This window comes from Cynoglossus semilaevis, chromosome 14, assembly GCF_000523025.1.
Source record: "Cynoglossus semilaevis isolate Cse_v1.0 chromosome 14, Cse_v1.0, whole genome shotgun sequence".
Taxonomy (NCBI): domain Eukaryota; kingdom Metazoa; phylum Chordata; class Actinopteri; order Pleuronectiformes; family Cynoglossidae; genus Cynoglossus; species Cynoglossus semilaevis.
In genome coordinates, this window is record NC_024320.1 from 11,644,044 (window position 1) to 11,657,961 (window position 13,918).

A 13,918-nucleotide genomic window follows, 5' to 3' on the forward strand; every position below is an offset into this window, starting at 1 on the left:
CTCTCATTCTTATCAGTCTTATAGTCTTATTTCTACTGTTTTTTCTCTCTCCCAGACGAACCAAATGTTTACCAAAAAGTATTAATATGGTATTTTCATTTTTTCTTCTAATTTTGTTTCCAGACATAAGTTTTCCTTATTACATACATGTGTATTATTATTTCTGACCTCCCCATTTATTAGAAAACCTACATTCTTTCTTTCCTTGAAGCAGTGAACTGAGTTTATTGGTCACACCAGGTCCATTAGCATTTAAGTAGAAACACATTTCCTGTGGTGTGTGCTGCAGTGCTGGGGTTGTTCGCCACATTCCTCATGTCAAAATCCAATGTACCTAATGTACTTTATTAAATGGATTTCTAGATATCCAGTTAGGGATAATTCTGTGTCTTGTGCATTTCCATGGAGATGTGATAATAATCTTTACCATCCTTTATTTAAGTGATGTTTTGGCAGCAGCTCAGTGGACTTATTGTATGTTGCTTGCTTGATTTTATTTTTTTCAGAGGACTAAGAGGTATTATTGCTCAACATGACGGAGAGCTGCGACTGCTCAAAGTGTAAGCAGTCCTTATACGGGCTGAAGTACATCCTGAAGGACGAGGAGGCGTACTGCACCAAGTGCTACGAGGAACTGTTCTCTCACAACTGTGAGACGTGCCACAAGCTGATTGGCTGTACCAGCAAGGTGAAGTGCACCTTTTGATGAACCATGTCAACATTTTTGTTTGGGAGGACAATTTGAAAATTTTCTCCTTAAACAAAACATTTCCCAACTCTCTCTTCTGTCTTGTCTCCAGGATCTGTCATATGACAACCGACACTGGCACAGCGAGTGCTTCCTCTGCATGGAGTGCAGCCGATCTCTGGTTGATCGGCCCTTTGCCACCAAAAATGATTTGCTGATGTGCACTGACTGCTACTGCAACAAGTACTCAGCCAAGTGCAAAGCCTGTCTAAAGACCATCGTTCCAGGTGAAGAGACAGAAATGTGTTTACCCTTTCCCATATTTCTGCATTGTACCATTGCAACAAGCTCACCAGTATAAGGTCTACTACATTAATTAGATATAAATGTTTTGTAAGAAGTTTATTTTTGCAAAGATGACTGTTGTGAAATGTATTGCAAGGTTGAAGTATTTTAAATACAGTTGCAACTGTTTCTGACAAACATACAACTCACATCCACCAAACAGGCACTAAAAAGATGGAGCACAAGGGCAACAGCTGGCATGAGAACTGTTTCACTTGCAACCGTTGCCAGCAACCTATCGGCACGAGGAACTTTGTCCAAAAGGAAGGCAACAATTTCTGCATGCCCTGCTACGAGAAGCTGTTTGCCTTGCAGTGTGTTCACTGCAAGAAGGTAAAAATGCAAACAATAACTGCAAAGAACCCTGCTTTGTTGACTTTGCATTCAGCAGTGTATACAAACATTTGCCCTCCTAAATATATTTTAGTGTCTGTTTCATAGTTTCTCTCAGTTTAAAGTGGTATTATTTAGGGACGTTATGTTACGTCAACTTGTATCTTCTTTCTTCTTTACTTGATCTTCCAGCCTATCACCACTGGAGGAGTGAACTACCGTGAGCAGCCCTGGCATAAGGAGTGCTTCGTCTGCATTGGCTGCAAGCAGCAGCTGGCGGGACAGCGCTTTACGTCTCGGGATGACTTCACCTATTGCCTGGAGTGTTTCTGCAACCTGTTTGCCAAGAAGTGTGCCTCCTGCACCACCCCAATCAGTGGTAAATGTAACCTCACCTTACATATTTCTCGGGTTAACCCACCCCCACCACCCGCACCCAAGCTAACGTGTACTGTACACATGTTTCCTTTAATGGTGTCCTTCATAGGAGTTTTAATACTACATACTTGACGTCATCTGAAAATGTAGCCAACATCTTAAAAAGTAAAACCTAAAAGAATTGAACTACAGAACAACAAGATCAACTGTGAGTGTGGCTGAACCTTTACTGGGTCAAATGCCTTTCTCATTTAACCCTGTGCATCCAATAATGGTCAAGTACAGGATTATTATATTACAAAGATCATGAGATCAGTCTATGCTCTTGGATTTATGGCTCCACTACAATGCATTTCTCACAGGTCTTGGCGGAAGCAAGTACATCTCTTTTGAGCAGCGCCAGTGGCACACTAACTGCTTCAACTGCAGGAAGTGCTTTGTGTCCCTGGTTGGCCGAGGTTTTCTGACGAGCAAAGACGACATTCTGTGCCCTGACTGCGGCAGAGACATCTGAGAAATCTCCAAAGATGAATGGAGTTCATTCAGGTCAAAGAAAAACCCATCGACCCCTGCTTGGTTCTAGCCTTTGGCATCATTCAACATTTAGTATTTGCAAACATTTAGCTGTTGTTATTTCTATTGAGCACTGATGATTCCCTATCTTATATTAATAATTTTTCAAATAAGTGTATTCCAATTTTCTTCATTTGGAAATTAGTTTCATAGGAATATCTAAAACAAAGACGTTTGTGTTGCAATATTGGTAGATACGTCAGTATTTCAGAGTATCCTAAATTGCTTAATGAACGACACTGTGAAGAAATTTAATCTTAGGAGTTTTTAATTGCTGCTACTAACATCCTTTCTTGTTTATTAAAATCGAATTATGTACAAATCAATAAAGTCTCCATTTGTGGCATGAAACCGTTGTCTGTGTATTTACACAATTGGGTATAATTTGCATTCATACTTCTCTACTTTGTTTTATTTATTCTAACTTCCACAAACTCAAAATATTCTTCGATCTGATTATTCCTGAAACATTTTGATGGCTTACAAGACCCCTTTTCCATAGACGATCTTTGTCAAGCTGTCCGGAAATCAGCTGCAGGTGCCGCCGGAAGTGTGCGAGTCTCTCGACCAGAAGAAGCTAGCCACACTGAATTGCACTCTGCCGCTCATTAATATCAAAGAAACCAAATAATAGGTAATGTGAAATATGCGTTTTTTCTATCTGTGCATGTAGCATTTATAGTCGTCATTCTTAGCGACCCGCGCCGTTGTGTACGATTAGGTTTTAGTTAAATAGCTATTGCGGTAGCTAAGAGAGGCGGCTAACTGTGTTAGCACGGCTTTGTTAGCCACGATGCTAATCAGTGAGGTGCAATTGAAACACTTTAAAACCGGCAACACGTATGTTTATCTTTAATGTATTCAAAAACCAGGAGTGATTTGTACCAACGTGATACCCACGTTATTACTCGATTTTGCGTGTAGCAATTCACTACACCTTAGATGATTAGAGGTGTGTGCAACTGGGACTGGGTTTGTCTGTGTGATCTATGCATTTTTCTGATATCGGACATATACGAACAAAGCCTTGAAGCCGCGCAACTGCAGCTCAAGTGAAAAGGGTGTAATTACTCTTTAATGGTTGTGGGGCCTAATGATATTTAACAAACCTGACGTTTGTTTGAATCTCATCTGGCAAATGCGGATATTTGTACTCTGCATTGTGATCATGACTTCATTTTGTGTTTATAGTTAAAATGAGCACTGCAGTTCCCAACCATCGAAGGACCAAGCCTGGAGGTAAGAAGCACCCTCGTATGCTGCCTTTTGATTTAGGTTTTTAGGTCATTTGGGACAAAAATCAATTAAGGACTTCAGGCAGCAATAAATGTGCTAAATCACCTCCTCAGACATGCCAGAGGTGGATGTTTCTGTAACCCAAGTACTGGTCAACAGCCTGGTCATGGATGGAGTTCCAAGTGACTGTACAGTTCAGCTCAAGTATTTCTTCATTCAGAACTCAGCCACTGATGTCTTCCCCTTCCACACAACCCTGCCTCTTTGGCTCCCCCTCTGTTACTGCGTGGAAATAACCTCTTACATTACAATTCAACCATATTTACCTGACCTTCAAAATAACAGACCATCTCCCACCCTTCACTCACCATCAGCCTCTCTCCTCTCACCGGGGCATCCTATCTACCATGGGTCTCAGGTCTTTTACTTGCTCTGTCCCAGTTCTATAATGCATTTCCACAACATCCTTGTACCATAACATCACTGCCTATCTTTAAGTCCCAGTTCAAAACTCAGAATTTCTATTTAGCTCACGTGACACCCAGCGACACTTGCATCAACACCACCGCACAAACAAAATATATTATCATTAAAATTATTGTGGTCAAAACCAGGGTATTTCAGGGCCAGCACTTGACTCTCTCTTCTCTGATTGCAGGCATTAAACCAGGCGCTGCAGCCAGCGGTGCAACTGGACCAACCTCCCAGATTCCGGGTCTGTCACAGACTGCTGATGAAACCGCACCAGCAGAGAGGACTAGTGGTCGACGCGTTGGGATTTTTGCGACTGACTCTGACTATGTTAAGCTTGCAAAGCAGGGCGGACATAAAGGTATGTCATATTTGTTATTGTTATATTTTGAGCGTGCACTATGTAAAAGTTGGTAACAGATTTTTTCCCAAGGTCTTTATTTACTTATAACATCATCATAATTACATTTTAAAAGCCCATTTGCTGTTGGTGTGATAAGTGTCTAAAGTGTTGCTTTGGGTCATATGGTTAGACATGAGCCAAACTCCCATCAGGAAAACTGTAAATTACAGTAGCCTGTACTGTGTGTCCAGTATGTTCTTGTCTTGAACTATTGATGTAGTGTTTCTTGTACATATTTACGTAATGATCTGCCCACTGCAGGGCTGCTATGCTTTGATGGTGACGCAGAAGAAAAACCATCAAAGGCCTACGATCCACCCAAATGGTTCGGAGGTGATGAGTCAAAGAGGTAAAAAGACTGAATCATTTCTGAAATAACTAACCTATCGCTATAAAAATGCATTGTCCAATGGGTTTCTTTCTGTGTCCAAAGTCTCACCACATACCTTGTCTCTTAGTCCGAATTCAGCAGGTCAAAAAACCTCACCAAGTCCATACTATAAATGACAGGGGAGCTTAAAAAACAGTAAAACAAAGTAACATTTGGTGAGTTACCATGGTTTTGTGCTTACAGTGGAAGCAAAGCAACATCTCCCAATGACCAGTCGAAAGGGGGCAGCCAGGCTCTGTTTGCACCGTTTGGTACTGATAACTGTACCTCCTGGGAAAAGGAGTCTGATACATTTTCTCATGCTAAAGATAAGGTGAATGGAGCAAACATGACCCCCCCCTCCTCGCCCCCAACTTGGAAACCATATTTATTTTACTCTTTTGAGTTCATCATCATAATTTCTACCATCACCTGTCATCATATTTTCTCTTGATCATTGATCCATCATTTGTTTGACATCATTTGTTAATCTTATGAGTTTTTTTTTTTTACCTTGTGTTGTGGATTGGGTCTAATTTTGTTACAGTTCTATAGAAAATTGCAGGTGATACTTAAAAAGACAGTAACCTGAAGGATTTCCAAAACGGTTACAATTCCCATACGCCTAATTCCCTGTTGCTTGGAACAGTTCTAGTGCACAGGTGCATTTCCACCACTGCAACCACAAACTAATAATAGTAGTAAAAGTTTACAGTACTCTATACTGTAAGTATACGGAACTAGCATTGTGAGGCCTGAAACGCCCCCTGCAGGGGCAGTTTGATTGCTGTCTATTTATAGCTTGAGTTTGGTAGCTCAACACTGCTGTCATAATGAAGGTTGAATGAAAGTACTGCAGCTGAACGGTTGTAAAATGTGCTGGAATTTGTGGTGCTGTACACCTCCACAACATTACAGAAGATATTCTTGAACTATCCGTATCTATTTTGATATATAATTCTCAATTAAACATTTTATATTACTGGGGATTGTTCTGCTAAATTTACTAAAATGTTTATTTTTTGCAAACAGGGTTTAATGTTTTTTAAGTTAATTTTTTTTTTATTATTGAGATTTAGAAAAGAATGGTCTTCATTTCATGTCTAACTTCATCAATTGTTGTTTTATGATAATTTAATTTTTTCTTTCCTCATCATGGCTTTGTTTAACCTGCGCATTACACAGACTACATTACCCAGAGTTCATTTCTGGTTTGAATAGAGTTCATTTGTAGTTGTTTTGGTTGTAATCAAGTGTTTGTGTAACAGATGTCTCCAGATGGTGCTGCAAGTGATTTGGACGGTCTGTCCCTAAACAGCAAATACAAGAGAATGTAAGTAAATCTTACCTAAACATTAAGCACATTTAACTGTTTGCCTATTAAAGTATGGATTTAAAATTTTAACTGCTTTGCTATTTCTGGTAGCACTAAAGGGAGCCTGAGTACCATTAGGCATCAGTGGCACAGAGAACCACTGCCTTGTTGTAGCCAAGCAAAGTGACATGGTCTCCTCCATTTCATTTCTCTCTTCAGATCTCATGATAAGAAGGCTCCTCCAGTCAGTATGTCTAAACTGCTGAGTCATGGTTATGTGGAAGAGAAGAAGAAGTCACCAAATGATGACGACACTTCAAGTATGACTCGGGGCTTGTTTTCTGGTTCATGTTGAAGCAGAATTTAGTAATTTGATTTTTATACATGTACGTGTATCCAGTACTCTGCTGACACCTGTCTTCACTCGTCTGTTCTCTTTAGGCGTGACTTCAGATCATACCAGCACCATTGCAACGGAGGACGGGGATGATCTGGAGTAGGGCTGTTTCACACCTGGAAGAATTGATGTAGGGCGTCGTCCATAAATGCGTCACGGTGTCACCACACCGTGAACAGGCCGCTCTTGCATTATTTGTACATCCACTGAGTTTTAGGTTGGTTTTTTTAACTCATGTTTATGCAAAAGGTACTGGCGTCTGTTTGCTTTATTTAAAGAAAAAGTATTCCGTTGAGTAGAAGTGTTGGTACACACAGTATTTTCGTTTAAAACTGTGGTTTTAAGGAGATTTGTGCTGTGGGCAGGAAATTAATATTTAAGCTCAGCCTCAGCTGCTCACTGTTTAACATATTCGACTTGTGGCTGGTGGCTGGTGTTCAATTCCCTACCTAGTCGTACGAACTTCGAGATTGTGAAGTTTCAGGTGCTTTTTGTGCTTATAAATTGTGGTTCTAGTGATGTGAATATTTAGTTTTGCTTCGAATCGAGGGGCTCCTGTTTGTTAAGGATGTTACTGTTTGAGATGTGTCTGCGTGTTTGGGCCAAAAGAGGAGGCAGGCATTTGTGACATTTAGGTTGCTGCAAACCACTTCTCTGAAGTTTAGTAGATTCCAGCTAAACAGTCATTTACTCTACAGCTAAACTTTTCACCATTCCATAATATATGAAGAAGCTGCTGAACGAACTTGAGGAAAGTCAAGGTTTTAGGCAGTGATTCACTCTATAAATTCATATTCTTCTCCTCTGTCTGATATATAAAAGGCCTACTGACAGTCCAATTACTGTGCCATATTTTTGGATGGTTATATAACCATGCCAACCAAAAGGTTTCTCCTGCTCATGAAGTCTTCATGCACAGCCTGTTCAAAACAAACCCTTCTTCTCAAACTTTTTTTTTTGTAAGCTGCCTGTTGGGATTTTATTCTGTCCAGGTTACTGCTGCATCATTTTCAAGTATAAAAAGAAATCTCAAGAACTGGGACACCGTCAGCAGCCCACCTGGTTGAACAAATTCCCATGTGGAAAAAGTAGGAAAGCTGCAGCATTTTCGAAACGAGTCCAGTCCACATTTGCGACCACAGTGATGCCAAACAGGCCAAAACGTCAGAGTGAAAGAGGCTTTTTTTTTTAAGATATGAAAATGTTTCAACTTAGACTGTTGAGCACTTAAATTTAGTGATTTATTGCCGTCTCTTAATGTTTTTTCAGACATTTAACAGTTGCTGTTTGAGTGAACTTTTCGGTGAACTAAAGTGAATGTAATCTGATAACCTGGTCTAAAAACTTCTCTCTGATTTTCCTAGGTTTTCTGATGCAGCAGTTATGAGTTTGCCCTTACTGTGTGGAAATGATGCAGCAGTTATGAGTTTGCCCTTATCTTATTATTTTTTTAAATAAGATGTATTTAATGAGAAATGCATAATTTATCAAAGCATTGGAAATAGAATGCCGTCCTAAAAGCAGGTGCTTTATTGTGTTCTCAAAACACTGGGCTTTGTTTTTTTTTTTTGTTTTTTTTGCACTACTATGATTGTTTGTGAACTGAGTATTCCACTACAGTATTTAGTCTTAAACTAAAAGTTTCCTGCTCCTTTAGTATTAGAGCAGAGGAAGCAAAAGCAACAGTTTGACTAAGGGGGTGTGTAAAGTGAGCAGGAATCCACAGCTTCCCATAATTCTCTGCTTATTCTAATTGTCATATAAATAAATGGGCATGTGCATGTGAACGTGTACTCCTGTTTCTTCATTCTGATTGGGTAAAACTTAAAATTGTTAACACATTCTTGAAACCTGGTTTCTAAGAATGCAATTAACACAACATGTTATTTTATTTAGAACAAATCAAATTGTATGTCAAGAAGTATTAAAAAATGCATTGACTGAGAAATACTTTGACGCAAGTAATATTAGAAAATCAAGTCCCACGCAAAGTCTGGTGAACTTTGTTACAGTTCAAGGACAATGGGAAATTTGGTTGGGGTGAAACTGAACTTGGTGTTTGCGGTAGTTTATGGTATGTTTTGGTCAACTCACCTGAGGCATCATATCCTGTTCCAAAAAAAAAAAAAAACTGCTTGAGGTTTGCATTTAAAGTTTTTTTCCCACACATTCCTCTGTATTTTAAATATCCTTTCACAGTCAAAACTTCCCACTAATGGATTTATTTAGACTGTCCTTTCGCATTCCATGTCAGTATTAATAACTTTTAGCAGTCCATGATTCTCCAGTTGTAGACAACGGACCACGGTGGTACAACTGCAACACCGCAGTATAGAAAATGAACTGAAACTTCACTAATTTAACAACTAATTCAGCCTGTTTAGGCCTGCCTATGCTAAGCTAATGCTGCCCTCTACCTGCTACTGCCACATGCTTCTTTCTCCTCAGGTTTTACAGGAGCTTTGCATCATTACTGCAGCATCACTGCCACCTGCTGGTCATCATTTTCACCTAGATGTAAGGGAAAAACAAGAACATACAGATGGGGTTAAATCTCCAAGAATAAGTGCAGATGTTTCTTGTAGCTCATTAAAAACGTACTGTGGAATAATTACTTCATATGATTGTATAATTTTTTCACCTTTTTTTTTCTTTTTAGGAAACTCATATACCGTTCCCCTGTGGTTTAAAAGACGAATTGACTTCGGGACAGCAAGACGATAATATTCTGTTAGTGCAGGACTGTGGACGTTTGTTTCCACATTTTTATGCATACCCGTTCATACATACACGGACACACACACAGCTGCAGGCTCGTGCATCTTTTCTCTCCTCTCCAGCAGATCTGCAGCTCTGCTCCTCCTCCTCCTCTACCTCGTTCGGCTGCATCAGTGAAACTTGTGCATCGGTGATGGATTGATGTGGTTCTTCTGTCAGGAGAAATAATCCATAGCCGCATGGTGACGTCACGCCGCTGAAAGGTAATAGTGTACTGGGGCGTGTTGGTTGGTTGGTTGGTTGGTTGGTTGGAGGTTGGTTGGTTGGTTGGGTGGGTGGTGGATGTTACAGCCGCGCGGACGCTGCACGGGTAGATGGAGGGTTAACCTCACACCACGAACACCTGACTTAGAAGATACACACGCGAAGCGCGCACACGTACACAGACATACACTTGAACTGCATCAGGCTGAAGGATCTTTGTGCTGTTTGTTTGTCGCGTCGGAGGTTGTCACAGCTACGGAGCAGGAGGATGGATGCGTAACAGGACGTTATCCAGCTGTGGCCTGCTTCCCACATCACATCTGGCCGGTGAGTCTCACTGACAGCCTGTGCATGGAGACAGACAGTCAGACAGACAGTGAAACAGTCAGTCAGTCAGACATGCCAACAGAGGAGCCAGGCTCGGTTCGAGTGCTGCCGCGCTCCCCGGTTTGGTCTACCCTTGTTTCCTTTGCGCTCTGCTCCGGTGATTCGGTGTGACCTCGTCCTTGGATGATGTGGATGGTGCATGGAGTGATGGATGGATGGATGAATAGATGGATGGAAGGAGATGGTGCACGTTTGTAAGAGGCACATTGGGGAAAGACGGTGCACGGTGGTGTTGGAGAAAGATGATCCATCCATGCATGTGCAGCGTGTAACCTTTAACAGCAAACTGTGCAGCTGGTTCTGGGGTTAAGTCTCTCTCTGCACATGCACCAGTGAAAATCCCCTTTTAAAGAAGAGGGAAATTACATCCATGTTTATATGTAAACCTGATATCCTGAAATGTTGGCGCAAAATAGATTCACGATGAAAAAAAAGCTTTTCTTGTAATTGTATGTCAAATTATTAAGTACATGAGGATGGATTTCATTCAACTTAAGAAAGTGGAATAGCTGAAAAAAGACGTGTCCGTCTACGGTCACTGTTATCTAAATGGTACACGGAGAAATTTCAGTAGGGATGCAGATCTGGACTGTGCAGGACCTGGTGCCTTGGCCACTGATGTGACTTCACACCCTCAGTCAGCTGCAGGCCGCCACATCTTTCATTTCAGAAAGTGTTCTAAACTTCTTTTTCATCTTTGCTGCGTCAACTGCCACTACATTTATTAATAAGCCTTTATGGAAACCTGATCCCAACTTAAACACATAACAGGAATGTTTGTCATATGAGTTTTCAGTTTACCTTATCATTTTTACAGGAAGTGCATCAAAACTCTAAGGGTTAAGGAAAATATAAACTGTCAGGAACCAGACAGCCATGTCATGTTCAGAGCCACTTAAGTTACCTGTCTTGTTTTATTTTAATGCTCCGTTTGAATGCCAACTGACCGTATCCACAGGACTTAGTGCAGTGAACTGCTGCTCTGTAATTGGCTACTTTGCATGAAGAAATGTTTCTTCACAAAAGCCCAAATATAACAAGGTCTCAATTACTAACCACCAGTGAAACATTCCTTCTCAGTGAGGCATTATGCAAACTAGTAATGTTTTAGCATAGTAATGCCCGGAACTTTTGTAAAAAAAAAAAAAAAGATTTTATTTTTCACATCTAATCACGATGTTAGTAACTAGTTTTTGTTTCAGCTTCATTTATTCATTGAACCAAAGTATTGTTTTGGAGAAGAATGTTGGAGATGTTAAACCCCGTACAGCCTCTTTAAAGTGAACCTCAAACACTGAGCAGCAAATGTCTCCGTTCAAGCTGTATCTTTTTCATGAACAGCTATTATGTGAATGACAGAATGAATGTTCCTGACCGGCCTGCAGGAAGCTCTGACTCCACTGAAGACTATGGTCAATGTCAGAAGACCAACAGACTTTGGAAGAACCTGAGAGAGACAATATAAACAACTATTACGCATGAGGATTTTTCATATTCAACAAAAACAAAACAACCATCTAGATATATTGACAATTTTATCATGTTTTTTCTAAAGAACAAACATGATTTAATATCTACAACAATGCTTGTGTGATCGTTCCCTGCTCTGTATAAAAGCACGGGGACATCATTAAAAATTAAACCTTCCTCCGGGGTCTTTTCAACCTCAAGTGTATTTGCATTTACAAGTACTTGAACAGATGTACTGGAAAAGTGCCTGGTATTAGGGAAATACTTTTACATCTTATTAAACTCTTTACAAATGTCCCCAGATGGTAGGAGGTAATGACAATGTGGCTTTCAAATAGTGACATCTGATGTCATACTCAAGATCATATCTTCATTTTTCTCTTCCTGACCTTCTTGTAGTACTTCTGCAGGGTCAGGGGGGGGGCCGCCCGAGCAGGCAGACGACCTACACTGGACTGCAAGGTCCAAGGCTGCAAGGTGGAGGCAATGGAGGAAGGAGACGCTGACGGAGAAAGGCGCATGGGGATCAGAAAGGCATCGGGTGACCTCGGACTCCCACCGGAAGGCAGGAGAAACAGCAGCTGTAGCGCCACCACCAGTACTACCAACACCACCAACCTTCTGGCTTCTGTCAAAGAACAAGTAAGACACTGATGTTCTCCAGGATGTAGCTGTATGTGATTCAGTGTGTGAAGCCATTCATGCTATGTTTAAAAATATATTTAGAGGACTGAGGGAACCGGTGCTGAAGAAGTCAAGGCCTTTAGCAACATTAATATAGGTCTTCATGAGTCTTATCACATGACTGTGTGTGAAAATGACGACAATGAACTTCACAGTGAGGGAAAAAAAACCCACTGGTGTACCTTGCTCCTCTTTGTAGTCTGTACTGTAGCAGTGCTTGCTACAGGATTTTATGACCAGGATGAATTAAACAGAAAAGGTTCTTTATTACAGCGGTTCAAATTAGAGCAGTATTAGTGATTACTGTCCTTTAGGTGGAATTATTTCCCTTGATTTCATTGTTATGTACAACCTGGTTTATCTAATCAGTTTATCACATATATAGAACAGTGGGTCATCAGCATAACAACTGACCTTTCTTCTAGAAAATAATGAAGGTTAACTATAACCATGCTACATAGAGAAACTGTGACACTTTAAACTGTGTCTAATGTTTTAGGTCAGGCATTTTGAGGGCTCTTCTGTGCATGATAACACTTTTTACAGTAGTTAAATGAAATTTCTGTTCATCATTTTTTTTATCAGATCTAGTATGGGTGCCTTTTACAACCTTGACGATGCCATTTGGATGCACGTCTATTTGTGATCCTTGCTCTCGCTGCTCAGCCAATGTGACAGTTACATGGTGTAACGTTTAATTAACATTTCAGAAACACTGACACAGTTTGATGACATGCAACAACGTGTTGAGATGGGATTCTTTTTTTTCCCTCCATTCTTGTCTGCCTCTGACACAGATCACTCTGGATGTGACAGTCAGTGTAGCTCATGGGTTTCTTCTTGTCTCCACTGTTATTTTTATTCTTCTTCAAATCTCATGAGCTCTGCAGTCTTGTCTCTTTCCTCACTCTTAATTACGTCTGGACAGTGGCCATGTTTTACATGTTGTCTTCCAGCATTATCCCTCTGAATCAGACAAGCTGCTATTTAAAGGCTGAGTGATGCAACTATTAGACGACAGAAAGCTCTGAAACTGTGTGGAGGTACAACAGAGGTTGTTACCGCATTTTCTTCTGCCCTTTTTTTTTACTTTTAGCAAAAGTTTGGGTGAAAAAATCTCACCAGCTGTATAGTTTCCCAACCTTGTCAACTTTGTCCATTTTTTAAAATAAATTTAAGTCTTTCGGCTGTAGAGATGACAAATAAAATAATGTGATTGCAAATACATACACCAGCTGAAACCAAATACATATTCACATATACAGATAGAGGACATGATGTTCCTCTGATGTAGTATATGATCCTATGGTGTTAAACCTTGGCTGCAGATTGACTCCTTAAGGCAGGAATTAGTTAAGTTCAGTGCACAGGAAGTTTGCAGGCCATTGCAGGTAATGAATGGATGCGAAGGCAACCTGCCAAGACTGTAAAGTTACTGCTCCAGATTATGAAACAGTCTGACCCCTGTCAGAAGTAACAGTCTGAGCCTTTGCTATTTTTGTACATCTGTATGAGAGGCAGAGACAAGTAGACGCTGGGAGTTTTTCGGGTTTAGTGACGTATTTTATAAACAGGTTGAAGGAAGAAAAATGGAACAAAAAGTTTGTACAAATTTGTTAATTGCTTTGCATTCCCAAAGTTGTGACCAAGCTAGCAGATTTGGGTGTAAAAGGAGTATGGATGCGTTTTCTGGATGTGCAGTTTCAACTACCAAGAGTTCACTGTTCTTTTTCCTGTCTTTGGTACAGAGTGAATCAGTGAGTTACTTTGGTTCATTTCTGACTCATACTCATCCAAGTACTACAGTTTTGGGGACATGTAGTAGTAGTGCAGGGCAACTCCCGGGGGATGAACAGCACACATAGTTGTAACAGAACATGCAAACT

The 13,918-nt window shown here is 40.5% G+C and overlaps 3 protein-coding genes and 1 long non-coding RNA gene across 11 annotated transcripts in view; 3 read left to right on the forward strand and 1 right to left on the reverse strand.

The window, feature by feature from the left end:
- The window catches only part of LOC103389611 (four and a half LIM domains protein 2-like), a 4,127-nt gene extending 1,288 nt beyond the window's left edge, over window positions 1-2,839 (forward strand). The window contains exons 2-6 of one of the 2 annotated variants that reach the window (XM_008325102.3): window positions 507-688; window positions 801-975; window positions 1,197-1,366; window positions 1,559-1,745; window positions 2,107-2,839. In XM_008325102.3, coding sequence (XP_008323324.1) covers window positions 533-688; window positions 801-975; window positions 1,197-1,366; window positions 1,559-1,745; window positions 2,107-2,258 — 840 coding nt within the window. In that variant the 5' untranslated portion in view covers window positions 507-532 and the 3' untranslated portion in view covers window positions 2,259-2,839. Of the gene's footprint in view, window positions 1-307; window positions 689-800; window positions 976-1,196; window positions 1,367-1,558; window positions 1,746-2,106 lie in introns of those variants that run through there. The other variant, XM_025062363.1, reaches the window with a different exon arrangement.
- Window positions 2,833-7,679, forward strand: c14h7orf57 (chromosome 14 C7orf57 homolog). Of its 3 annotated transcripts, none has more exons than XM_008325103.3 (9): window positions 2,833-2,951; window positions 3,509-3,556; window positions 3,667-3,741; window positions 4,212-4,385; window positions 4,689-4,776; window positions 5,002-5,131; window positions 6,066-6,130; window positions 6,332-6,432; window positions 6,554-7,679. In XM_008325103.3, the coding sequence occupies exons 2-9, from the start codon at window positions 3,514-3,516 to the stop codon at window positions 6,610-6,612; spliced, it is 735 nt and encodes a 244-aa protein (XP_008323325.1). In that variant the 5' UTR covers window positions 2,833-2,951; window positions 3,509-3,513; the 3' UTR covers window positions 6,613-7,679. The 3 variants fall into 3 exon arrangements, with proteins under 3 accessions (XP_008323325.1, XP_008323326.1, XP_024918132.1); XM_025062364.1 differs by having other exon boundaries at window positions 2,842-2,951; window positions 3,667-3,757; XM_008325104.3 differs by lacking the exon at window positions 3,667-3,741.
- On the reverse strand, window positions 6,998-8,393 carry LOC107989527 (uncharacterized). The gene is made up of 2 exons (XR_001761138.2): window positions 7,909-8,393; window positions 6,998-7,878 (listed from the first exon to the last, which is right to left on the reverse strand). It is a non-coding gene; the product is annotated as an uncharacterized LOC107989527 (long non-coding RNA).
- A 322-nt stretch (window positions 8,394-8,715) lies between these two features.
- The window catches only part of LOC103389613 (plakophilin-4-like), a 33,086-nt gene continuing 27,883 nt past the window's right edge, over window positions 8,716-13,918 (forward strand). For 4 of the 5 annotated variants that reach the window (XM_017038995.2, XM_008325106.3, XM_017038996.2 and 1 more), the window contains exons 1-2: window positions 8,716-9,818; window positions 11,748-11,990. In XM_017038995.2, the coding sequence (XP_016894484.1) occupies window positions 9,570-9,818; window positions 11,748-11,990 (492 nt within the window). In that variant the 5' untranslated portion in view covers window positions 8,716-9,569. The remainder of the gene's footprint in view (window positions 9,819-11,747; window positions 11,991-13,918) is intronic. The other variant, XM_017038998.2, reaches the window with a different exon arrangement.